This window comes from Nannobrachium achirus, assembly GCF_963921795.1.
Source record: "Nannobrachium achirus genome assembly, chromosome: 17".
Classification (NCBI taxonomy): domain Eukaryota; kingdom Metazoa; phylum Chordata; class Actinopteri; order Myctophiformes; family Myctophidae; genus Nannobrachium; species Nannobrachium achirus.
The window spans coordinates 61,986,036-62,013,882 of record NC_137824.1 but is presented as its reverse complement, the minus strand read 5'-3'; the positions used below and the strand labels follow the sequence as shown (position 1 = coordinate 62,013,882).

The window sequence follows — 27,847 nt, the reverse complement described above, 5'->3', positions numbered from 1 at the left end:
TTTTGGGTCAAAACCCCTGAAACGCACAGAAAACTGCACTTTGGCACAGATATACCAAACACACAATACAAACACAACATGGCTTACATACCAGGGGCATAGTTCTGCCGATTTAAAATGACTCCAATACGGAACTAAAACTTCCTATGTGTAGTGAAGCGCAGGAGCGGGAATCGAACACCACTCTCCCACTCGCCAGTCCGACGCACAAACCACTGTGCCAATAGAGCTGAGCTCGATTGGCAGGGCGTTTGTGGGTCGGTTTATTGGCTGGGGCTACATATGGTTGGCCGCTAGTTACGCTGTTTTCCCCCCCGGCCGATCGCAAAAAGAATTGCTCTCCATTGGATCCCATTCATTTTCCCCTTTCGTTTTCTAACCTTAATTAACATTTTCATGAATACTGTATGGTTCCTATCGCTAGTTAAAAATTGCCTTTCAATCACCATCATATTCGTTTTGTCGAAATGTGGTCCAATTTATTTTAAAATAAATGATTGCGGGGGGGCGTGGCGCCTTGGCGAACTAAACTGATACCAGCCGGCTGTGTTCTTCTTCTTGTGCTGTATTTCGGGAGGCTCCGACCACATTCTCCCATGTATCCCTGCGGTTGCACGTGACCGTTGGCAGCCAATAGCATCTCTGATGCCTTTACAATTCTATGATGGCGACACCCATTCCAAGGGGTAGAAAGGGCCATTTGCGCTGCATAGAAACCAATGGCTTCGCATCGTCCATATTTTTCTACAGTCTATGTTACATACACCTGCATCTACAACATCACAACAGCATGGTTGTAACACATTCTATTCTATACAGACCATAAATAATCACAAGGACATGAAATGCAATGCTTCAGTCATACACCAGATATGTATTGTGTTTATGATTCTTCACATTTTGCAAACCACTGCTAATGTAAAACTGCAGAAGTAGCCTAACTAATATAATGCTTTGGAAAATCGTATGAAATAATGTTAAGTAGGCTAGCCTATGAATTATTTGAACCTCATAAATGTACCCTTCAGCTTTATTGTTTATGCCATTATGACATCCACAGGTTTTAGCAATTGAGGAATGAGGCCTTAAATGTGATTTTAAATGTGAGTTCAAAGCGTATATGGTAGGTGGGCAATAGGGACATCTGGGCAGCTACTGTACAGTAGGCCTACATTATTATCAGACTAAAATGTATCCTTCAGCTTCTTGTTTTTGCCCCAAAATGACATACAAGTTTATATCAATTTGTAGAAATATTAGACCGTAATTATTTAATGTTTAAGCATGTTGTAATATTGTGTACTTTACTTTCCACTAATTAAAAAAATATACAGTATATCTTTTAATGGCCAATTGAACACAGACCATTCCTCCTTGCTCAGCTGTTACCTTCTAGCTCTGGTCCATCGCGTCACCTCCAGTGACGCTCTGACAGACCCGTCGGCAAATGAATAGACCGTGTTTTCTCAGCCCCTACCAGCGCTCAACTTGAGTCAAAATAAACTAAACTACTTCACTACTCAGTGTACTCACCAAACCAAAGGTAGTTTTGTGTTGTTGAAAGTCTATTCTCCGCGGTGGGAAACCTCTCATCTCCCCACCCACTCTGTAAAATACATTATTTTTGGCATGAAATAAAGTGCATCCAACTCGACCGCCGCTTATTTCCGGGTTGTGAACCATTGTATCTGCGGTGGCCGCTGGGTGGCTCGAGGTGGGTGCGTTTTATTTCATGACAAAAATAGTGTATTTTACAGAGTAGGTGGGGTGCTGAGAGGTTTACCACCGCGGAGAATAGACTTTCAACAACGCAAAACTACCTTTGGTTTGGTGAGTAGTGAAATAGTTTTGTTTATTTTGACTGAAGTTGAGCGCTCGGAGGGGCTGAGAAGCCTGAGATATCGCGGTCTAGCCATTTGCCGACGGGTCTGTCAGAGCGATGGACCAGAGCTAGTTACCTTCAAATCAGTCTAGATTTTACTTTATTTCTCACCATTTTCCAATGTCACCTGGTTCTGATATTCCCACTCTTCTGGTTACCCAGCGTTCCACAATTTATTTCTTCATATTTGCATTGCACCAATAGGTTTTAAAAACATAATCCACATGCTTATGTTGTGTTATTTGTTCATATATCATGTCTTTTAACCAGTCTGGGACTCTGGGGTCGCTTAAGTTGGCAGACAAGACACGCTAGCAGAGTAAGCAGAGTCAGACTACTACTGCATGTGAGAGACGGTGCTGCTCGCAGGACAGGTCCGTTGAAATGTGTGATTAGAACCTATAGTCTGTGGGTTTGTGGGGCGGAGACTGTTGTCATAGCAACAACTGAAATTCATTCATTCCTTCATTCACCAATGAGTCCAGTCTATAGTGGCCTTTCCATAAAGCCTCTTAATGCGCATTTACAGCTTATTCGCAAAATCGTTTTATGGAAACACTTCAAAATGCGAATAAACTTTCATTATTCGCAAAAAAATGTATCCGCTTGGAGGAGGTGGATTTTGAGGCTTTATTGAATAAACTAAATGCGCATATGTGAATGGAAACGGGTCAGACAATAAATGCAAATACATTATGACGTTCTGGGTCCATATCGTCCACCAATATAACACTTTCCCTTGCTGCTTAACGTCCGTTATCCCACAAAACAAACCGGTTGTTTGTTACACACGGAGTGACACGGACTGTGTGTAAATTCCTCCCGTTTTCACCTCCCGGAGTCAAGCCATCCGTGGCTAACCCTTCCTCATCACACGGTGTTGCGTGCCAAAAGTGGCCGATCTACAAGCTCACAGCAGCTCGCATCCGCGTCTCCGCGCCGCGCCGTGAGCTTGCAAATCGGCCACCTTCCAGAGGACGCTGAAACTTGCAGGATGAGCACTCTGTCAACCCATGCGACCGTCAGTAATTCGAATGACACCCGCAAATGGAAACGGGCTAAATTCGCTTTGTCTTAATACGCATTTCTGATAATTTGCTTCGCTAATTCGAATAAGTTTATGGAATCATGGCTTATGATGGTGAAGTGATCTTTATGGAAACATGGCTTATCATGGTGAAGTGATCTTTATGGAAACATGGCTCATGATGGTGAAGTGATCTTTATGGAAACATGGCTTATCATGGTGAAGTGATCTTTATGGAAACATGGCTTATGATGGTGAAGTGATCTTTATGGAAACATGGCTTATCATGGTGAAGTGATCTTTATGGAAACATGGCTTATGATGGTGAAGTGATCTTTATGGAAACATGGCTTATCATGGTGAAGTGATCTTTATGGAAACATGGCTTATGATGGTGAAGTGATCTTTATGGAAACATGGCTTATCATGGTGAAGTGATCTTTATGGAAACATGGCTCATGATGGTGAAGTGATCTTTACTAGTTTTGTTATCTCCGTTCAGAATGGAACTTCCACAGACCAACCCAGCCAGAGAAGAGACGGAGAGGAGGAGAGATGGAGGCTTCAACCTCAGGTGAGATTCTATCAGATTCTATCAGGTTCTATCAGATTCTATCAGATTCTATCAGATTCTATCAGCCCTGTGGGTTTGCTTTGCGTTACTACTGCAACATCAAGTGGATTCATCACACTTGAGCTTTGATGTGAGTGAACGACACCCAACATAATGTAGAGCTTTATTAATGACACCAAACATAATGTAGAGCTTTATTAATGACACCCAACATAATGTAGACTTTATTAATCCCACAGGGGAAATTCTGTTTCAGCTTCACCCAGCTGATGGCTGCTCATAATGAGCTCATCATGACCTTGGTCAGCGCTCTGAGTGTTAGTAAGAAGGGGATATCTTCAGAAATATTGTCATATCCTGGAATAAATTCCTTACCAAAATATTTCTTCACTAATGTGTCTCCATCTCACAAAGACTGAAATTCAGTTTAGATGCCTACTTTAGATGCCATGAAGGGAGCTGACAAGCTCTTCTTGATGTCAATCAATCAAGTCACTTTAATTCAAGTGACAGATGCCGAAAAGAGGGGTTTTGTGATTATAGTATAAATATTTTCTTTTATATTTTAATTATATATATATTAGGGGCATGCCATGTGATCTACCTGCACAGCCTTTGTGATCTACTGGTAGATCACGATCTACCTTTTGGACACCCCTGCCCTAGGAGAATCAGTTACAGCTGATGAAAGTTCCTTGAGGTCAAGGCGGCTCCCACAAAACTTTGAAAAGTGATCACTAAACAATAATAGTATGGGGGCTGTTTCTACCCCAAGGAATGTTTTTTGTGCAAAACAAATGCTTGCAATGGATTCAGAATCATGAAAAAAACCCTAGTTTGACCCCTCACATGGTACTTAAAGCATATTTATTTTGGTGTGTTTTATCCTGTATAGTTAATTTAATGGGACCCCAACTTTCATCAGCTGTCAAGGATTCTCCTAGGGAGACTGCATTTCAGTCTTTGTGGGATGTGTTACTAGACACCTTTACAAACACATTGGAGGAGAAATGTTTTGGTAAGGAATTTATTCCAGTACTTTTTAAGATATCCCCTTCTTATAGGGGTTAAGTGACTTAAAGGGCCACTTCACCTCTGGGACAACCAGATCTTATATGTTATTGTTGTTTGGGACAAGATCAACACAATCCTGAGTTATTTTTTGTGTTCAATCTGTGTTTGTAGATATTTTAGTATTTCAGCATGCTACAACTGGTCATATGATGCATTTTGCATCATATGATGCAATAGACGATGCAATATCATGCTACAAAGCATCATATGACCAGTTGTAGCATGCTGAAATATCTAAAATATCTAAAAACACAGATTGAACACAACAAATAACTCAGGATTGTGTTGATCTTGTCCCAAACAACAATAAAATAAGATCTGGTTGTCCCAGAGGTGAAGTGGTCCTTCAACACTAAGGGACATTAACATGTGTACTGGGCTGACCAGTGGGTGACCAGGTATTACAGGTATTGACACTAAGGCTTGCCCACCTGCCCCCCGGCAGGTAAATAAAACCTTCGGGCAGGTGAAGTTTGCTTTCAGGTTGCCCGACCGGGCAAGTGCTCATTTGAGAGGGGACACAACCGTCTATAAACACAACACCAGATATCTGTTTAAACACCTGAACGTGGCCAGAGCACTCTGTCTTCTGGTCTGTGGATTGTAAAATAAGAGTACTGTTTACCTATAATGTGCTGTTTTTACTGTTGCTACACTTGAAAATGTTAAATAACAAGTGTGAAACCATAGTCACATTTAATCATATGTATAGCTATGTAGGTATTTGGATTTGTTAAGTATTGAGATACAGTATGAAATTTTTATCGCACAGCAAATAAGTGTTAAATTGAGTGTTAATTAAAATCTTATCTATCATTTTATAATGGACGATTTACTTTTCGGGCAAGTGAGCCTGACTTTCGGGCAAGTAGAACATGACCTGTACTTGCCCGACGGGCAAGTGTCTCTGAGACCTTAGAGTCAACTCCTGCGGTTACCTTCTGTTTGTCAGACAGCCTCTCAACCCACTAGGGATGGACGATAAGCGATATTATGGTTTATCGTGATAAAAAACACTCACTCACGATAATCGCATTGTGGAGATTTGATTTATCGTGATATCATCCTCCGTCATGCACTGGGATCAATTCAGCTTTTATTTGCCGAGCTGCATATCCGGTACCACTTAAACCCTCTATAATAATTATTGGTAAAAGGTACTTAGTTGATAGTTTATTTTTTCCACTCTCTATCAAAACGTTGTGAGCTTGTAGATCTGCTATTTTTTGGCAAACGTTCCGCCCCAGGATAATGGATTTTGATTATCGTGATAATATCGTAAATCACGATTTCTTCTGTCACAATAATCGTGATATGAGATTTTCATATTGTCCCATCTCTACAACCCACAAAGCTATGGCCATAATGTGAAGGCTATGTTTTTGTCCAAGCTCACACTGTTTTACAGTGCAATGCTCTGTGAGCTTGTAGATCGGCTAATTCCAGCGCAGAAAACTGTTGTACAACTAAGCATAAATCAGGCTTTCTTTGATGCCACAGTAGGGGTCGACCGATATGGGATTTTCATGTTCGATTTCGATATCAATAAGTCGTCATCAAAGAGGCCGATAACCGATATTATGAACCGATATGCATTTTAAGTAAAAAAAAAGAAAAAATGGTATCCCCCAATTTGAAATAGTGGTTAATTAATTTATATATTTTACGTATTCCGCAGCAGGAAATCTGTGAAAATCAGTAACCAAGATGCAAAAAAATAAATGTCTTTTTCCCGATATCGATATTTTACGATATTAATAAATGTTATGAATATCGACTTTGATTATCGCCCGTTTCGATAATCGGTCGATCCCTATGCCACAGATGGAAAAGGATGTTGATCTGTAATTCTGCTCTGCTTGTTCTGCACAGGGCAACCAACCCCCCCTAGTGGAAGCCAGAGTACAGAGCAACAGGAAAAAGAGCGCATAGTGCGGAGTCTCCTGGATAGACTAAACAAGGAGTTTGAGGTAAAACTGATTTATCTATTTACTGATTATTAAGTAAGAATATTGCATTGCTATTAATAATAATGATCTGTAACAATAAATAATGTAATCCCATTGTTTGCTTTTCTTTACATACCTTGTCTGCTAGGGAGAAACCTTGTATCTCTGTATTTTATCTTTTAGTTTTTTTCATAAATGAATGCTCTGATGAAGGGGTCTTCAACAGGGGGTCCGGGACCCCTAGGGGGTCCCCAAAGTTACTACAAGTTACTACAGGGTCCTCCAAATCTTTGAGTGATAGAAACATTTTTTTCCCCTTTTTTATATTAACCACTTGAACCCTAGCGTCCATATTCTGAGAACTTTAACCAAAAATAGTACTAATATTTTTGGCAAAGAGCATTCATTGGTGTAGAGGGGAAAAAGAGCAGACTAAGTACAGAGTGAATGGTCAAGTTTATTAAAGTATTGACGGTTCAAGTGGTTAAATATTTGAAAACACAAATTGACATGAATCCAAAATACACTGATGATTGTGCTGTCAAACAATGAAACTTTATGGAACAGGTTGTGGGGGTCCTTGCTTCATCTCTCTCTCAACTAAGGGGTCCCTGGCCGTTGCTGCAGCTTAGAACTCCTCCTTCAGCGAGTGGAGGGGGGAGAGGTAGACTGATAGTATATGTAGATGTTGGATCATCATAATAAACATCGGCTATTGTCAGCTATTTTAAGTGGTCGGCTATTTTCACAGTAACGAGTGTACTAAAGCAATTGTAGCCCCCACATTTAGTACCAGCCATGAACCAGCGACAACAGCCCTGCTAATCGGGCTCAGCCCTATTAGCACGACTGGTTGTGCGTTGGACTGGCGAGTGGGAGTCCCAGGTTCAATCCCTGCTTCCATGCATCACTACACAGTCATTAAACGTTCAGTAGCCCAACTGTTATGCACACGAGCAGCCACAGGTGCGTTCAAGAGTATCGAAACGAGGTATCGTTCGTTTTTACATGAACCGATACTCTGTAGCATAGACGTCATGCGTTCCATACCACTAAAAGTATGGTATGGTACGGTACTCAACCCTAATTGTGAGTTTTGGTATTCAGTGTTTTTGTTCTTGTCTTCCAGTCTTCCAGTGAAAGTGAGGATGGAGAGGTCAGGCCTGCAGCTGGACCTGCCCTGCAGGAGCAGAGGCAGCCACCAGAGGGCGCTTGTGCTGTGGCGGTGGCCAGCGGTCCTCCCAGGCCCTCCACCTCCAAGGCCAGTGGATCCCAGGACGGTCCTGTTGATAAAGAAACAGGAACTTCCTCCTGCCCTCAGCGACCACAGGAGGGCGCTGTGGTCCCTCTCACTCAGCCCCAGCTGGAAGACGACATCAGACGCGTCAGAGCGTTGATGGAGCAGACCAATCAGGTAAGAGCTGCCCTATTTTCATGTTTATGACAATCTGGCTTTTACCTTCTGTGTTGTGTCTTTATAGACAGAGTGTGAAACTGGTTTTGAGATTAATATTATTTTCACATATTTGTCTCCACCAGCCGAATGTTTTCGCCCCTGTCCGTCCGTGCGTTCGTCTGTGTGTCCTCCAGTTTGTTACCAGCTAATCTCCGGCGCCGTTGGCCCGGTCGCTGCCAAACTGAGCACACACACACTCCCATTTTTCACATGGGCCTGTTCTAGCACCACCAGGAGGCCAATTTGTGCAACACTACCTTTTGGCCAGTACTCCTACAGATTTTGTCCAAAAATCATGCAAATCAGTAGACAGTATCTCTACAGGCATGTGGTCGACATGGATCTGTCTGATTGTCCATATTGCATCCTGATTGGCTGAGATTGGCTTTCGAAGTTTGTAAGATTGGTCAGTTTTGAACAAAATGCCTCAAATCACGAACACAGCATGCAATTTTTTCACGGCTAAATCGCTGAACATAGGGCTTCTAAAATGCTTGGTAGCCAATAGCTAACTTCAAGCTAACTTCATCCTGTTCCTGTTCATGACACAAAGGAAAGTGTTCAGGCGCGTCATGGCTGCGCACGGCTTGTGCATATACAGCGTATGTCTATGGTGGATTCTATGGCCATTGGGCGCCCTCATGTGGTGATTCGGGGCACTGGATGAGTTAAAATCAGCCTCATGGTGGCGCTATAACAGGCCGCCTGGCCTGGTGGAGATCTGTGCTCGGAAGAGCACTGCTTCTAGTTTATCTCTCCATTCTCTCTCTCTCTCTTGCAGGACCTCCAGACTGTCACCAAGGCTCTGCTGAAGACCAGTGGAGATTTTCCTCTTGCCCGGTCCCTCCTCTTGACCCCCTCCACCGTCCCGGGACCCCTGTGGAGTCGCCCGGACGACCATCTCCTGCGGTCCGGCGACCCGGCGGTCCGCCAGCGACTCAGAGAGAAATATGGAGAGGAGGGCGTGGCTAAAAGACTGCTGTTCCTGGAGGTAGAATAGAATGATGGAGAGACCAACGGAGGAGGTGAAGAAGAACAGCCTGCCAATATACCTTCTTTTGGCCTAGAATTATTGAATGCTTTAACCAGTGAAAAATAGCAGATATACAAGCTCACAGCCGCGCTGCGAGCTTGTAGATCTGCTATTTTTGAAAAAGTTGTGAAAATGTTTGAAAATCTTTGAATATAATATATTCAAACATTTTCAAACATTTTCACAACTTTTTCAAAAATGTATTATGTATTTTCAAGCGAACGTTTGTAACTCAAATTTTGCTTCTGGGGGGTCCCTGGAACTAAATATTCCAAAAACAAGAACAAAAATTCTCTTTGGGAACAGAACAATGGTGTGCAGACTCTTATTTTGTTATTGATAGAAAAGACGTTATTCTTTGGGGCAACTGCTCCTTTAACTTTAGCTTTATGTTAAATGCACTTTGTTTTTCACTCCTTCAAAGCACAACTTTGTTTTTTTACAACAAGGGTTCATATTTTAGATTGTAATTAAATAATATAAAAGATGAGTGTTAAAATTATTTAATTTACTTCTTTCTATTGTTTTAGAGATTCTTATTTCAGTGGTTGGGGTACAAGTGGCTAAATATGTCATTTTACGCAGAATAAGCCCATTCCCAAGATACAACGCAACCTTTCATGGTTGGTTGTGACTTATGGGGGCTAGAAGTGTTACTGTAAATAGCAATAAAGAAACTGCTGGCTTATTGTGTCTAAAAATACATATTTAGCCACTTGTACGCATGACCCATGCATGCGTACGCATGCCCCACATTTTAGCACGGTAAACGCGATACAACAATAGAACGACACAAATGAAAACATTTTAACACTCACCTCTCTAATTACAATCTAAAATATGAACCCTTGTTGTAAAAAAACAAAGTTGTCCTTTAACAGGTAATGTTAAATGCACCTTATTTTACTTTCCCACAGGCAAACAGGTTTGCTTTCATTGCAGCTGAAAAAGCCTTGGAACGCAGTGAGAAAAATACATGTAAATGTTTATGAACATGTGGATGTTGAAATATTTCAGAAATAAAAAAATATATATCTTTTGTGTATAAAAATATTGAATAGTTTTCATTTGATAGATTATAGATGTGTTCATTGTTATATGTGGTCCGTGGACGACTCCAGGACAAATATGGAGAGGAGGCCAAAAGAATGATGGAGGCGAACAGAGGCTACAACGTGTTTATTATGGCCTACCAATCTATCCTCAATGTGCTTTAATGCCTTGTTTCATTTGACAGCTAATTTTAGATCATACATGGGCAATAGGCGGCCCGGGGGCCACATGCGGCCCCCACCTTCACTTAATGCGGCCCACAGGTTATTATCAGAATACTGATATATTATTGATTTCAGCTGTTACAATTCCAAACATGCAAACATGAGCCATTTTAATTCCTTCAGTCTATATTAGTAGCTTAATGACTAGTATAGTAGTACTAAAATGTTAGTCTTTTTTCATATCCAACGTATTTGTATTTAAGTTCATGAAGTTAACATGATTTTAACTAAATGCATTTGAAATTAAATACATTTTGGACTTTTCATGATTCCAATTCAAAAATAACAAAAGATATTCAGGAATCCAATTCAAAAGAAGCAACAATAGCAGATCTACAAGCTCAAAACGCGTCGCAGTGCGATGCGTTTTGAGCTTGTAGATCTGCTATTTTTTCTTCTTTTGTATGAGATACTAGAATGACAAAGTAGGACGTAGCAATATGCAATGTGGCCCTCTGGAGTGAAGGTGGAAATATAGTGGTCCTCTGGAGTGAAGGTGGAAATATAGTGGCCCTCTGGAGTGAAGGTGGAAATATAGTGGCCCTCTGGAGTGAAGGTGGAAATATAGTGGCCCTCTGGAGTGAAGGTGGAAATATAGTGGTCCTCTGGAGTGAAGGTGGAAATATAGTGGCCCTCGCCATCATCAAAGTTCCACACGCCTGTGTTAGATGTACTGTATTGTTATTGGGGCTGGGATGATTTTACTTCAAATCAGTTTCACGATTATTTCAAACCTTTGCCTTGATTATTAAAGAATCTGTGAGAAATAAGTGGTATTTAATAAGCTGTATAAGAAAACAAATATATATTTGCTTCTCGTGCTTCTCGTTATGTGCTAAATATACTGTAGGTTTGGATATATTCAGTTAATTTCCCAGCCCTAACTGTTCAAACAATGATTGTTAATCTTTTGGTTTGTCATGCTTGTAATTCACTTTGGTCCTTGGACAACTCCAGTTGCTCAATAATTGAGATCCCATGATGAAATGTTCATGAAAGGTAAATATCCTTCTAGCCAGGAAATCACCATTCCACTGTAAACCAGACGTTTGGTTGAAAGGTGCGATGTTTTACCCAAACCTTGAGAAAGTCAAACATGCCTTCCAATTGGTCCTGTAGTAACTTACCTTAATTACCTGAGACAACTTCCTGTTGCCTTATAAGGCCTGATAAGCTCCTGCCCAGCCAGTGTTGATTTTGTTGACTAAAACTATGACGAAAAATGTTTGTCGAAGTTTTTTTCACTGACGAAAACTAAATAAAAACTAAACAATGATGACTAAAACTAAGACTAAATATATTGACAATTTTGTCAACACAATAAAAACTAGACTAAAACGTTAGGGAGTGACTGGTGGAGAAGAGAGTCATTTTATGTTTGGTTGCTCTCATGTGTTGCGTGCTGAAAATAGCCGATCTACAAGCTCTGAGCTTGTATCTGCTATTTTCAGCACGCAACCAAGTGTAAATCAGTCATTACGATGCCATCAAGGCCTGCCAAAATACATTTCAGTTGACTAAATCAACTGTAGATTTAGTCGCCTAAACCTTATGATATTTAGTCGACTAAAATTGGACTAAAACTAAAACCTTTCAGGTGACTAAATTATGATTAAAACTAAAAGACATTTTATTCAAAAAACTGTTTTATCTTACTTCTCAGTTTTTATTTTCCTTATTTTGCATACGCCTGTATGGCAGGGGTCTTCAACAGGGGGTCCGGGACCCCTAGATGGTCCTCAGAGTTACTGCAGGGGGTCCTCCAAATCTTTGAGTGATAGAAACTTTTTTTCTCCTTTTTTTATATTAACCACTTGAACCCCAATACGTCCACATTCTGAGAACAAAGAGGTATTGAGGGGAAAAAGAGCAGACCAAGTACAGAGTGAAAGGTCAAGTTTATTAAGTATTGACGGTTCAAGTGGTTAAATATCTGAAAACACAAATTGACATGAATCCAAAATACACTGATGATTGTGCTGTCAAACAATGAAACTATATGGAATCTATGAACAGGTTGTGGGGGTCCCTGCTTCATCTCTCTCTCAGCTAAGGGGTCCTTGGCCTGAAAACGTTGAAGACCCCTGCTGTATGGTGAAGTAAGAAGAAGACATAATGGTGCAGTCGGTAGCGCTTGAGCCCTCACGGCTAGAATGTCCTCGGAGGTGAAAAAAATGGGTTACAAAAAATATGGTAGCCAGATAAGTCGCCCTCTTTCAAAGTCGCCCCAAACTCGTTTCCCAACGGGTCTGTGGCCTTAAGCTAGATGCAGATTAGACTAAAATCAAATATTTGCTTCTGGGGGTCCCTCGTCCCTGGAACAAAATCTGTTTGAGAAACACTGATGGCAACATAAGTTTTTTTCAGATGTGCCTATCAGTGGTTATGGACCTCCAAAATGTGTTTTTGGCCATCTCAAAATATTTTGTTCCACGGATGGACCCCTATTGCAAACCTTTTTGTTCCAGGGACCCCCAGAAGCACATATTTGATTTTAGTCTAATCTGCATCTAGCTTAAGGCCACAGACCCGTTGGGAAACGAGTCTGGGGCGACTTTGAAAGAGGGCGAGTTTTCTGGTATTCCAAAAAAAATCATCCATGGGATAACATTTTAGATTTAAAAATAAATAAGCCAATGTTCCAAGTGGGAGGGCAAAGAAGGGTTGGGGATTGTCTTGTTTTGTATGTCATGCTGGCATCAATTTAAATCAGTGTTTCTCAACCACTGTGCCTGGGGACCTTTGGTGTGCCCCTGAGAAGGGTCAAGTGTGCCCCTTGAAACTGCTTGAAAGCCAGTATTGTATTTATCATTTTAAAAATGATTTAAACTAGTTAAAACAGCAGATCTACAAGCACACAGATCTGCTGTTTTCACTGTTGTGCGACAGCCTTGTATGATGAAGCAGGGCTTTACTTTATGAAGAAACGTACACATTTGAAACTTGGAGATACAAGGATTCTTCCCGACACTAGTGGCGTTTCCATAAAGCCACTTTTTGCGCATTAACGGCTTAATCGCAAAATGTTTTTATGGAAACACTTCAAAATGCGAATAAACTTTCATTATCCGCAAAAAAAGTTATCCGCTTGGAGGAGGAGGATTTTGAGCCTTTATCGAATAAACTAAATGCGCTTAAGTGAATGGAAACGGGTCAGACAATACATGCGAATAGATGATGACGTTCTAGGTCCATTTCCTCATCCCCTGCCGCTTTGTCCATGGTATAGCGTTAGCCCACAAAACAAACCTGTTGTTTGTTACACACGGAGTGACACGGACCATGTGTAAATTCCTCCCGTTTTCACCTCAAGCCATCGGTGGCGAGCGAACCCTTCCTCATCCCACGGTGTTGCGTGCCTGACGTGCCCAATCTACAAGCTCACAGGCACAGCAGCAGCTCGCATCCACGTCTCCGCGCCGCGTTGAGAGCTTGCAGATCGGCCACCTGACCTTCCAGAGGACGCTAAAACTTGCACTGTGCAACTGCAGCGACGCGACCGCGGTTTTCCCGGTGAACCGGTAGCTTTATGTATTGAGAGGAACTCTTGCCAATTTCGTAAGAGACTCGTCGCCAATTGTATTTAAAAGTTATGTGGGGCCATGATGATGATAACACCTTCTTCCCACTACTAGACAGCGACCGAGTCACAGCAGTCAGACGGTGCAGGTTCGGTCTGATAAAAATCAGCCCGATCAACTCTTGCGACGTCGCTAATTCGAATGACACCCGCAAATGGAAACATGCTAAATTCGCTTTGTCTTAATGCGTATTTCTGATAATACGCTTCCCTTAGGGAAAGCCTGGTGAGGCGAGGTTACGCTTCCCTAATTCGAATAAGTTTATGGAAACGCCACTACGATATTTACTCCTACGTGTTGGTGTGACCATGAATTCTTGGGACATGAAAAGTGTGACCATGCAGAAGGTTGAGAAACACTGATTTAAATCATACATTTTCCCATGTTTTAGATACGTTGGGGGCAAAGCCCTGTTCCATCTGTCTGTCTGTCTGTCTGTACTGTACTGTACTACTCTCTGCCTAAGAAGAAACCCTTCTAAAATAATAATAATGAAAAAAAAAACATTGAATGGTGTTGCATGTTGTTATATTGTTGAAATACTGTGTAAAAATAAAATATGTTTTTATATAAAACATTGAAGATGTTATGAGATGTGTTCATTTTAAATCAAGGAAGGAACAGTTACAATTATTAACAAGGACAAGTGTGCTAATAGTTGACTAAAACATGCAAACTTTGTCCTGATTATTACTGATATTTTTCCACATTCTCTAGGAAATGAGAAGCAGGGAAGAGAAGAGAGATGGATGAAGAAAGTGGGGGAACCTTGGAAGATTGAAAGTCATAATAAATATAAACTGGGTTAGAACAAGGTGGACTCGCCTTCAGCGAACCCACAATAAAAAGGCAGCCATTTAAATTAAATGTTTATTTATGCATTTATTTTTATATTGACGCTTTGGCTGTGTAAGTGTATGTTTTCTCACGCTAATAAAGCTCCTAATGGAACTGAATTTAATTGTGTATTTTATTCCTATCAAAGTGTTTGATTATGAGCGATATGACATGATAGAAAGAAACAGACCTTTACACCTTCCCTCCGCTAGATGGTGCTGTAAGAACAGTCAAACGGTCCTTGTTTGAGCGTTGCCATGTCCGCTCATTATAAGCCACTCACCTTTCTTTAAGCTTGTAAACCTTATTATTTTTTACTGTAGTTTAGTAGTTTATTTGTGCATTTATATTCTTTATAAATGTTGTTTAAACCAGAGGTTCTTCTCATACATTTTCATGTCAAGGAAACCGCCAGATCCACAGACCCCCATCTGACAATAGACTTTTAGTCAGGGACCCCTCATTTTCAGGGACCCCTTTTCTTTTTGTCCAATATTTCTGGAAAATCCTGTGTGTGTGTGTGTGTGTGTGTGTGTGTGTGTGTGTGTGTGTGTGTGCGCGCGCGCGCGCGTGCGTGCGTGCGTGCGTGCGTGTGTGTGTGTCTGTGTGCGCTTGTTTCCGTCCCAACCTGGCACCCCTCAGTGCATCCGGAGGAAGCCTCATCCTGCAGCAGAAAGAACAGCTTATCATTTAATATCAGTTTAATGTTTAATAAACTCATTAATATCAACATCCTCATCATTAATAACAAGGTAAGATCAATGTGAACACATTCAGTCATCATAGAGATTAATTAATGCACGCTTTAATCACATTTAAACTGCTTCAGTTCAGCATGACAGAACAGGCTAGCTGGAGATGCTAACGGTAGCATTATTACAACATTAACAATGAGATTATAACATGTTTTATTTCTCCAACATAAAAACATTTTAAATCTCTGATGTGTTGCTGCAGTTTAGCTCTTTTATTGGTCAGAACTTTATTGTTTTACCAAAAATGGTCATATAGATACTGGTCACCCTAGTAGCCTATAACTGTGCTTCTACTAATATTTGTGCATTCATGGCAAAATAAATGTTTGTTTTTTTATTTTGCCATGGATTCACAAATATTAGCAGAATCACATTTATACTGTATTCATAAATGTACAGATCCATCTAAACAAGATCACCATAAATATACCCTGAATATTGAACAGTACGTTTTCTGGAAACTTTCATTCTAGATACATTGCTTATGCAGTGAATTATTGCAATCATCTTTTTGTTAACATTTTGAATTTTTATGGCACACAGCTCATCATGAATATCAAATGTCCATATTTCAAACTATTACAATATTACACAAGACCACTCACAGTCAATACAAGGATTTATAATAGAGCAGGAGTCTTCAACAGGGGGTCTGGGTCCCCTAGGGGGTCCTCAGAGTTACTACAGGGGGTCCTCCAAATCTTCCAATCCTTTTTATATTAACAACTTGAAACCTGGTGCCATATTCTGAGAACTGTAGCCAAAAATAGCAGCGCGAGGCGTTGTGAGCTTGTAGATCGGCTATTTTCAAATAGCCACAGTATAGAATAGGGCTAAAGTGCATTAATGTATGTTTTATAATATTATAATTTATATCTGTAAAGTAACTAGGAAGTAAAGTTTCAAATAATTGTAGAGGAGTAAAAGTACAATATTTGGATCAGAGATGAAGTGGAAATCTACTTAAGCCCATTTTCCACTGGCCCAACTCCACACCACTCCACACCCCGCCCACTTGTGCCAGGTTTTCCACTACAAGGACCTGGGTAGAGTGGTGTGAAAGTGGTACTAAACGTGGTACTAAAAAGTATCCAATCTAGAGTAGGTCTGAGCTAGGCCAAACAGGGCCAAACACTTCATAATGACTGATCACTCACTGGCTTTTCATTTAGACCACCAGGATATAGTTGTAGTCATGATAATAGATTCTATTGTGTTATAACCACTATTATAATCTATTATAGTGTATTATAATTATCATAGTAACTCATTAATACTTTATAGTGTATTTTAATCACAGTTATAATCCTTTATAGTGTATTATAATTTAGGATAGTTGTAATACACTATAAAGTATTAATGAGTTACTATGATAATTATAATACACTATAATAGATTATGATTATGATAATATATTGTATTATAATCACAGTTAAAAGGGTTAATTTGTTTCTTACCGATTGTAACATTATGATGTGTTGCTGCAGTTTAGCTCTAAAATAAACACTCTAAACCAGGATTAACCAAATGGTTATTATCTCAACGTTTTCCTCGCAACATAATCACTAAGATATCATCACTGTCGGGCAGAAACCTCGGATCTCCAAGTTTCAAATGTGTACGTCTTTTGGTAAAGCAAAGCCCTGCTTCATCATACAAGACCGTCACACAAAACTAGTGAAAACAGCCGATCTACAAGCACTGTGTGCTTGTAGATCGGAAAACAGCCGATCTACAAGCACAGATCGGAAAACAGCCGATCTACAAGCACACAACGCCTCGGGATGCGAGGTGTTGTGTGCTTGTAGATCTGCTGCCTCAAAATTGTACTTAAGTTCAGACTTAAGTAAATCTACTTAGTTATTTTACACCATTGGTTATAATTATACTGAACCTGTGTGTGTGTGTGTGTGTGTGTGTGTGTGTGTGTGTGTGTGTGTGTGTGTGTGTGTGTGTGTGTGTGTGTGTGTGTGTGTGTGTGTGTGTGTGTGTGTGTGTGTGTGTGTGTGTGTTTCAGGTGTGTTGACCTGAGGATGTCGGGTCAGAAGCGACCATGTGACCCCAGTGGCCCCTCCTCCTCGTCCTCCTTGGGGGCGGGGCCTCCAGAGAAGCAGCGGCGGGGGGGCCCAGAGGGGGTGGGGGGGGAGGAGGCGGGGCCCGGGGCCAGCGGGGGCGGAGCCACGGCCGTGGAGACCGTCATCAAACTGGGGGGCGTGTCCAACTCGGTGAGTTTCACTGATCATCTTCATCCTAACACACTTCACGTCGCCGCCCCCCTGCGCCCCGCCTCCATCCCCATCGGGGGACCGCCATGTTTCATGCGTTTGAAAAAAGGGGCTCACGTTTAGTGTTTACTTTCCTGCTGGCGCAGCTGCTATACGTCATGCAGACACCAGCTGCTATACGTCATGCAGACACCTCAGTATGAGTGGGTGGAGTTAGCAGCTGCTATACGTCATGCAGACACCTCAGTATGAGTGGGTGGAGTTAGCAGCTGCTATACGTCATGCAGACACCTCAGTATGAGTGGGTGGAGTTAGCAGCTGCTATACGTCATGCAGACACCTCAGTATGAGTGGGTGGAGTTAGCAGCTGCTATACGTCATGCAGACACCTCAGTATGAGTGGGTGGAGTTAGCACGCCCAGACGGTGATAGACAGACGGCCCCATCCAATCTGAACACACACAGAACACCAGAGCTGTTGAGAGGAGAGTTACAACATCATAGACAGAACCACTTACAACACTCTCATAGACGCACGCACGCACGCACGCACGCACGCACGCACGCACGCACGCACGCACGCACGCACGCACACACACACACACACACACACACTGAAGATGTTGCCAGCACACAGGGAATCTCCTTTTCACATGATTTATTGACCTCTTGGACAGACTAGGAACGTATGGTCTTCCTCAGTGTTGTCATAAATACACAGAAACATCTTGTCACTGAGTGGTAGAGCTAACATTACTATTCATTAAAAACACCATTCAAACCTGTCACATTTCAACTGTAAATTATTTTTAATGTGAAATATTGTATGCAGTCAAACTTAATTCAAACACAGCAGAAGTCTCTTACTTTATATTATAATCAAAACAATCTATTTGAAATGTGTTTAAAGGTTAAGCTACAGGCTACAACAGAAATGTGACAGGTGAGGGAGTTTTACCCCCAAGTGAGGGACAAGAAAACCTACATAGTTTTGGGTGGAGTCTTGTAAACAGTCTCCCATCACTACCAAATGAATCACCCGTTTCAGCTTAACCAGTTATCATTTTAAATCAATTAAAGTGCAGTTGTGTTCATGATTAAACCTGTGTGCTTTCTAATACCGACTACCAAGCAGTGAGCCAGTCTGGTTACTGTGTGTAATATGTGCGTGCGTGCGTGCGTGCGCGCGCGCTGTTGACTGTTGTTGTATGACAGTACAGTGAGGCAAACACAGCTGATCTACAAGCCCTGGTTCATCATGTATAGACTGATGATGTGTTGACTGATCTACAAGCCCTGGTTCATCATGTATAGACTGATGATGTGTTGACTGATCTACAAGCCCTGCTTCATCATGTATAGACTGATGATGTGTTGACTGATCTACAAGCCCTGCTTCATCACATATAGACTGATGATGTGTTGACTGATCTACAAGCCCTGCTTCATCATGTATAGACTGATGATGTGTTGACTGATCTACAAGCCCTGCTTCATCATGTATAGACTGATGATGTGTTGACTGATCTACAAGCCCTGCTTCATCATGTATAGACTGATGATGTGTTGACTGATCTACAAGCCCTGGTTCATCATGTATAGACTGATGATGTGTTGACTGATCTACAAGCCCTGCTTCATCATGTATAGACTGATGATGTGTTGACTGATCTACAAGCCCTGCTTCATCACATATAGACTGATGATGTGTTGACTGATCTACAAGCCCTGCTTCATCACATATAGACTGATGATGTGTTGACTGATCTACAAGCCCTGGTTCATCATGTATAGACTGATGATGTGTTGACTGATCTACAAGCCCTGCTTCATCATGTATAGACTGATGATGTGTTGACTGATCTACAAGCCCTGCTTCATCATGTATAGACTGATGATGTGTAGACTGATCTACAAGCCCTGCTTCATCACATATAGACTGATGATGTGTTGACTGATCTACAAGCCCTGCTTCATCATGTATAGACTGATGATGTGTTGACTGATCTACAAGCCCTGCTTCATCATGTATAGACTGATGATGTGTTAACTGATCTACAAGCCCTGCTTCATCATGTATAGACTGATGATGTGTTGACTGATCTACAAGCCCTGCTTCATCATGTATAGACTGATGATGTGTTGACTGATCTACAAGCCCTGCTTCATCACATATAGACTGATGATGTGTTGACTGATCTACAAGCCCTGCTTCATCATGTATAGACTGATGATGTGTTGACTGATCTACAAGCCCTGCTTCATCACATATAGACTGATGATGTGTTGACTGATCTACAAGCCCTGGTTAATCACATATAGACTGATGATGTGTTGACTGATCTACAAGCCCTGCTTCATCACATATAGACTGATGATGTGTTGACGGATGTTGTGTTGATCTGTGCAGGAAGAACAGGATGTCAAAGCTCTGCAGGCCAAGAACAGGAAGCTGGGAGAAGCTCTGGACCAGAGACAGGTACACACACACACACACACACGCACACACACACACACACACACACACACACACACACACACACACACACACACACACACACACACACACACACACACACACACACACACACACACGCACTTTGTCTTTAAGCTGAACCTCACGCCAGGCTGCTTTAGTTTATTGTGAGCTTATTGCTGTGATGAGGTTTAACTTTTCGGTCGGTGCTGGACTGTTATTGTATGTTTTAACGTGTTTTTCTTTCATCAGGTTTAATTCATTTGTTTTAACCTGGTTTTCATGTTTCTGCTCGTCAGGTCATCGAGGACGAGCTGAGAGAGAGAATAGAGAGACTGGAAACACGGCAGGCCACTGATGATGGCAGCCTGCTGATCCTTAATAGATACTGGAACCAGGTACACACACACACACACACACACACACACACACACACACACACACACACACACACACACACACAGCCTGCTGATCCTTAATAGATACTGGAACCAGGTACACACACACACACACACACACACACACACACACACACACACACTAGGGCTGTCTTCTAAAATTAGACGAATCGACGCATCGTTTTAAGCCCCCGGAATCGACGCCAATTGTTTGAGTCGAGCCGTCGAAAATATATATTTTCTGTGGTACGTTATGAGAGCGCTGGACTGGACTGTCATGTACTTCTTATTTAGTCCATACTTCCTACTACTTGTACTAGACTTAAAAATAAAACCAGTTCACGTGACTTGAAAGTTGCCTTGGTCATATTACAGGAGGCTCTTATTTTGAAGCTAACCGCTTTGAGAGGAAATGCGTCGAAGTGTTGTTATTCTCATAGACTGTAAAAAAAATATGGACGAAGCGAGTGTGTCAAACAATGTCAAACAATGATGGCGGGTGTCGCCATCATTGTTTGACTGGTACCCCAGGAATCATAAGGAATGCTATTGGCTGCCAACGGTCACATGGAACCGCAGGGATACATGGGAGAATGTGGTGTTGAGCCTCCCGAAATACAGCACACGAAGAAGAACACAGCTGGCTGCTATCAGTTTAGTTGGCCACGCCCCCCGCAAATTTATCATCAATTTTAACATAAATGGGACCTTATTTGCACAAAACGCATATCATGGTAATTGAAAGGCAGTTTTTTACTAGCGACATGAACCATAAAAAGTATTTATGCCGACGTTTATTAAGGTTAGAAAATCAAAGGGGAAAACGAATGGGGTCCAATGTAGACAAATTCTTTTTGGTACCTCGCGGGGGGAAAAATGCGCAACTAGCGGCCAAACATAGGAAGTTTTAGTTCCGTATTGGATTCGTTTTAAATCGGCGGAACTATGCCCCTGGTTATTCTACTTGTTGCAGCTAGAGCAGCCAAGAAGCAGCAGCAGATACACTTCACTGAGTTCACTCACTGCTGCTGAGTGTAGCCCTGTGGTGGTCTCAGGCTGAGGACTGTGGTGGAGTAGAGGACTTTTAGATTAAGACAATTTCCTTGCATTGCGATGCAGCCGTTCTGCATCGACGCAGTGATGTTACATAATTGTTACTTTTAGCCAACGTTTGTTGTTGTTTTTCCTCCTGAAGGAACGGGGCTGAATCGTTAGCCTTGGAGAGGCATGAAATCATTACAATCAGGCAGTTTTCAAAGCAGAGAATCCACCAATCATATGTGGTTTCTAACAGCTGTTGTACCGGGGCACTTTACTTTCTATCAATGCGTCACGTCTCCACTCCAGTCACTGCTGCAACACTTTTCTTTTCTTTTTAAACTTTTTTTTAAACTTTTTTTTTTCATTAACGATTCGTCGACGCATCGGAATAACGCCGCGACTCGAGTCGACTTGATAAATCCTGAGTTGAAGAGCTCTAACACACACGCACACACGCACGCACGCGCGCGCACACGCACACGCGCACACACACACACACACACACACACACTCTCTTAGTTTCAGTGGCTCAGGAGGTTGAGCTGCTTGGGAATCACAAGGTTCCTGTTTTGATCCCAAGGAAATCTATATCAGAATATCAGTTTCCATTGTAGGGAGGATTGAAAATAATTTCTATACGTTAACCACTTAAACCCCAGCATCCCCGTTCAACCAACAATAGCTGATATACAAGCTCACAACAACGCATCACAACATGAGCTTGTAGATCTGCTATTTTTTGCTAAGAGATTTGGTATAGATTGAATAAAGAAGGCACCAAGGACCGTGCAGAGTAACCTGGCCTCACCAGTCTTTACCAAATGAACTTTACAAAGCTAAACTACACCCCATCAAGGGAAGGTAGGACCTAAAATGATGCCATCGAGCGCAGGGGAATTATTTTGTGTTAAAAATTCTCTTTGTCTCCTGCTTCCAGTTCGACGACAACGTGAAGCTGATTGGCAGGCGGTACGACCAATCAGGGAGCGAGGCAGAGAAGTCTCCTCCCCTGGAGGGGCGGAGCCTGAAGCCAGACACGCCCGAACCGGACGGAGACTCCAACCAGGAGAGAGCCAAAGATAGAGGTAATTAATACTAATTAATATTAATTATTATTACTAGTTAATTACTCCAGGAGAGAGCTACAGATAGAGGTGGTTAATTAATTAATCAATTAATAATAACTAGGACCTTGCCCGGGGGTTACGTGAGGCATATAGAAGACATGCACATGCATAAAGTGATCGAGTGTCAAAGTGAGTTTAACATCGTCTTTTCTGTTTGGATGTCCAGTATGGCCTGTCACCAGCCTGACACTCAGCATGAGTTGACATTTCGTTTCACTCCATTATTCAGTCTGAACTTGCTTCCACCCTAAGATGTTTCTTGGATGGGCGTTGCCAAAGAGGCAGTCTTCTGCGATTGGTTCACAAAATCACAACAGTAGCAAAGCAGATGACGCAGTGTTGTTATGTGGCTGGCTAGTGGCTAGCCTGTTGCTTGCTACTTGCTAACCAAAGAAACAGGCAGAATAGGAGCACTACGAACTAGTAATCAAACACAACATAACATGTCTGCTACTGATGTTTCATAGATCGATAGGATCGCATGTTACCGCGACGGGCGACACAATGTTTATGTTTGGGAATGTGCGGTCCGGTCCGGCGGCGGCGACTGGGTTACTTGGAATCACACATGAGTTCTGGGAAAACCCCGCCCACGCTGCTCACAAGCCCCGACGTCATCGAGTTGAAGCCACGCTGATTCGCCGGACGGATTTCCAAACGAGGAAAACCTCTTCAATGAGAGCAACACCAGACCCATGAATGAAGGAAAACCTCTTCAATGAGAGCAACACCAGACCCATGAATGAAGGAAAACCTCTTCAATGAGAGCAACACCAGACCCATGAATGAAGGAAAACCTCTTCAATGAGAGCAACACCAGACCCATGAATGAAGGAAAACCTCTTCAATGAGAGCAACACCAGACCCATGAATGAAGGAAAACCTCTTCAATGAGAGCAACACCAGACCCATGAATGAAGGAAAACCTCTTCAATGAGAGCAACACCAGACCCATGAATGAAGGAAAACCTCTTCAATGAGAGCAACACCAGACCCATGAATGAAGGAAAACCTCTTCAATGAGAGCAACACCAGACCCATGAATGAAGGAAAACCTCTTCAATGAGAGCAACACCAGACCCATGAATGAAGGAAAACCTCTTCAATGAGAGCAACACCAGACCCATGAATGAAGGAAAACCTCTTCAATGAGAGCAACACCAGACCCATGAATGAAGGAAAACCTCTTCAATGAGAGCAACACCAGACCCATGAATGAAGGAAAACCTCTTCAATGAGAGCAACACCAGACCCATGAATGAAGGAAAACCTCTTCAATGAGAGCAACACCAGACCCATGAATGAAGGAAAACCTCTTCAATGAGAGCAACACCAGACCCATGAATGAAGGAAAACCTCTTCAATGAGAGCAACACCAGACCCATGAATGAAGGAAAACCTCTTCAATGAGAGCAACACCAGACCCATGAATGAAGGAAAACCTCTTCAATGAGAGCAACACCAGACCCATGAATGAAGGAAAACCTCTTCAATGAGAGCAACACCAGACCCATGAATGAAGGAAAACCTCTTCAATGAGAGCAACACCAGACCCATGAATGAAGGAAAACCTCTTCAATGAGAGCAACACCAGACCCATGAATGAAGGAAAACCTCTTCAATGAGAGCAACACCAGACCCATGAATGAAGGAAAACCTCTTCAATGAGAGCAACACCAGACCCATGAATGAAGGAAAACCTCTTCAATGAGAGCAACACCAGACCCATGAATGAAGGAAAACCTCTTCAATGAGAGCAACACCAGACCCATGAATGAAGGAAAACCTCTTCAATGAGAGCAACACCAGACCCATGAATGAAGGAAAACCTCTTCAATGAGAGCAACACCAGACCCATGAATGAAGGAAAACCTCTTCAATGAGAGCAACACCAGACCCATGAATCACCCAAACTAAAATGTAAAGGGGTGTGGCTAGCGATTCAGGATCTGGAACCAGGCTGGGCTGTCAAGGCCAGAAAGTCGTTTTTTGCCACTCAGTAGGCGTTCCCAGATAACTTCCTGGTATGATGATGTCACGCGCCTACCCTCTATTGGTGGAGTTCATATTTGGATGCAGAGTGTGGGGGGGCAGAGTTGTCAGGTCTATTTATCCCCGGTCGATGGGGCTAAAAGGCTAGTCTTAAGTTTTATGTTTTCTCTAGTAGTGTTTATCCATTTACATTTTGTTAATTTAACGTATTGTATTCTGTTTTTGTAAAAGTTGTATAGAGATGTAAATGTTTCCTATGTGTTGTTCCCCTCCAGGCCACCAGGGGGAGTGCTCCACCTCCTTCCTGGCCATCCTGGCCAGCAGCAGCAGTGAGGAGATGGAGGCGGAGCTTCAGGAGAGGGTGGAGTCCAGTCAGAAACAGGCCAATCGGGTGATGGAGGTCTACGAGAGCCTGAAGAGCACCGTGGAGATGCTAAAGAACGACATGGACTCTGGAACAGGTCAGTAGTACACATGGACTCTGGAACGGGTCAGTAGTACACATGGACTCTGGAACGGGTCAGTAGTACACATGGACTCTGGAACGGGTCAGTAGTACACATGGACTCTGGAACGGGTCAGTAGTGCACATGGACTCTGGAACGGGTCAGTAGTACACATGGACTCTGGAACGGGTCAGTAGTACACATGGACTCTGGAACGGGTCAGTAGTACACATGGACTCTGGAACGGGTCAGTAGTACACATGGACTCTGGAACGGGTCAGTAGTACACATGGACTCTGGAACGGGTCAGTAGTACACATGGACTCTGGAACGGGTCAGTAGTACACATGGACTCTGGAACGGGTCAGTAGTACACATGGACTCTGGAACGGGTCAGTAGTACACATGGACTCTGGAACGGGTCAGTAGTACACATGGACTCTGGAACGGGTCAGTAGTACACATGGACTCTGGAACGGGTCAGTAGTACACATGGACACACACCACTTAAACAAACCTGGAACTAAGTGTTCCCCCCGGCTGGTACCAAAAGGAATATGTTCTCTATTGGACGCCATTCATTTTACCCCAACTTTACAATTGATTTTCTTACCTTAACTCATTTACTGCCATTTAAAACATCGCTGAACTCTTACAGAAAGCAGTCTCTGTATTAAACACAACATAATGATGTCATATCTTACAGAAAGCAGTCTCTGTATTAAACATAATGAATGTATGGTTTATATAAACACAACATAATGATGTCATAATGATGTCATATCTTACAGAAAGCAGTCTCTGGCAGGACGCCTCCCAGCTCAACACTCTGCTGACCAATGAGAACGAGCGACTGCGTCAGCTCAACGATGACCTCAAGCAGAAGCACAGTCACATGACCAACGAGGTAATGTCCATATATGGTAATATATAGCCGGCCATCGTCGGCCCCAGTCCTTTAAGCTTGAGTTCTACTTCACCAAATAGCAGATCTTTAAGCTCACAGCAGATCTGTAAGCTCACAGCAGATCTGTAAGCTCACAGTGCGTGGCCGATGCAACACGTTGTGAGCTTGCAGACATGCATTGTGAGGTTGCTATTGAAACGAACAAACTGATCAAATAACCAAGAATTATAAAGTACCATAGGATATTATCTTAGTACTATTAAATACCTCTTCCATAGGATATTATCTTAGTACTATTAAATACCTCTTCCATAGGATATTATCTTAGTACTATTAAATACCTCTTCCATAGGATATTATCTTAGTACTATTAAATACCTCTTCCATAGGATATTATCTTAGTACTATTAAATACCTCTTCCATAGGATATTATCTTAGTACTATTAAATACCTCTTCCATAGGATATTATCTTAGTACTATTAAATACCTCTTCCATAGGATATTATCTTAGTACTATTAAATACCTCTTCCATAGGATATTATCTTAGTACTATTAAATACCTCTTCCATAGGATATTATCTTAGTACTATTAAATACCTCTTCCATAGGATATTATCTTAGTACTATTAAATACCTCTTCCATAGGATATTATCTTAGTACTATTAAATACCTCTTCCATAGGATATTATCTTAGTACTATTAAATACCTTTTCCATAGGATATTATCTTAGTACTATTAAATACCTCTTCCATAGGATATTATCTTAGTACTATTAAATACCTCTTCCATAGGATATTATCTTAGTACTATTAAATACCTCTTCCATAGGATATTATCTTAGTACTAAGGACAACTTTAGTTTTTTACAACAAGGGTTCATATTTTAGATTGTAATTAAATAATATAAAAGATGAGTGTTAAAATTATTTAATTTACTTCTTTCTATTGTTTTAGAGATTCTTATTTCAGTGGTTGGGGTACAAGTGGCTAAATATGTCATTTTACGCAGAATAAGCCCATTCCCAAGATACAACGCAACCTTTCATGGTTGGATGTGACTTATGGGGGCTAGAAGTGTTACTGTAAATAGCAATAAAGAAACTGCTGGCTTATTGTGTCTAAAAAGAAAATGTAGTCACTTGTATGCATGCCCCACATTTTAGCACGGTAAACACGATAACACAGTAGAATGAAGCAAATGAAATCATTTTAACACTCACTTTTTCTTTTCTCTAATTACAATCTAAAATATGAACCCTTGTTGTAAAAAAACAAAGTTGTCCTTTAAAGCTAAGATCACATGTTGAGGCAGCACTAGTAGCCTGGTAAGCAAAACACACCCAACCAAGTTGACTTTTTTAGTGTTTTTTTTTTTATATTCAGACGCCCGTGCTGCCCTCCCCTGTAACTAAAGGAACTGGCAACACATCTGGTAGCGAGTCAATTCATGTTTCAAATCACATTGATTGACAGGTGATATAAAATAGGGCATTAACGAAAAAGTAGAAAAGTCGACTGAGTCGACTTCATTACACAAGTCAACTCCCACCAGAGAAAGTTGAAGTTGAAAAAAAAAAATCCTTTGTATTTTTTTCTATCATTATTTTTGCTCCATGTGTGCGTCTGTACAGCATTCAAACAGTAGGATTGATCCAATATTACAGTGCTACATTACATTTGGTATAACATGGTTCTATTGTGAAAATAGCAGGCGTTGTGAGCATGTAGATCTGCTATTTTCACAATTTCTGCCTCTATATATTTGACAATTTGGACAATGTTTAA

At 41.7% G+C, this 27,847-nt stretch overlaps 1 protein-coding gene across 1 annotated transcript in view; it reads left to right on the top strand.

The window, feature by feature from the left end:
* Positions 1-15,342: 15,342 nt before the first annotated feature.
* The window catches only part of rnf20 (ring finger protein 20, E3 ubiquitin protein ligase), a 47,718-nt gene continuing 35,213 nt past the window's right edge, over positions 15,343-27,847 (top strand). Inside the window, exons 1-7 of the mRNA XM_080746847.1 lie at positions 15,343-15,442; positions 17,463-17,670; positions 20,081-20,149; positions 20,446-20,544; positions 22,523-22,670; positions 24,980-25,165; positions 25,942-26,057. Of these exons, the coding sequence (XP_080602973.1) occupies positions 17,479-17,670; positions 20,081-20,149; positions 20,446-20,544; positions 22,523-22,670; positions 24,980-25,165; positions 25,942-26,057 (810 nt within the window). The 5' untranslated portion in view covers positions 15,343-15,442; positions 17,463-17,478. The remainder of the gene's footprint in view (positions 15,443-17,462; positions 17,671-20,080; positions 20,150-20,445; positions 20,545-22,522; positions 22,671-24,979; positions 25,166-25,941; positions 26,058-27,847) is intronic.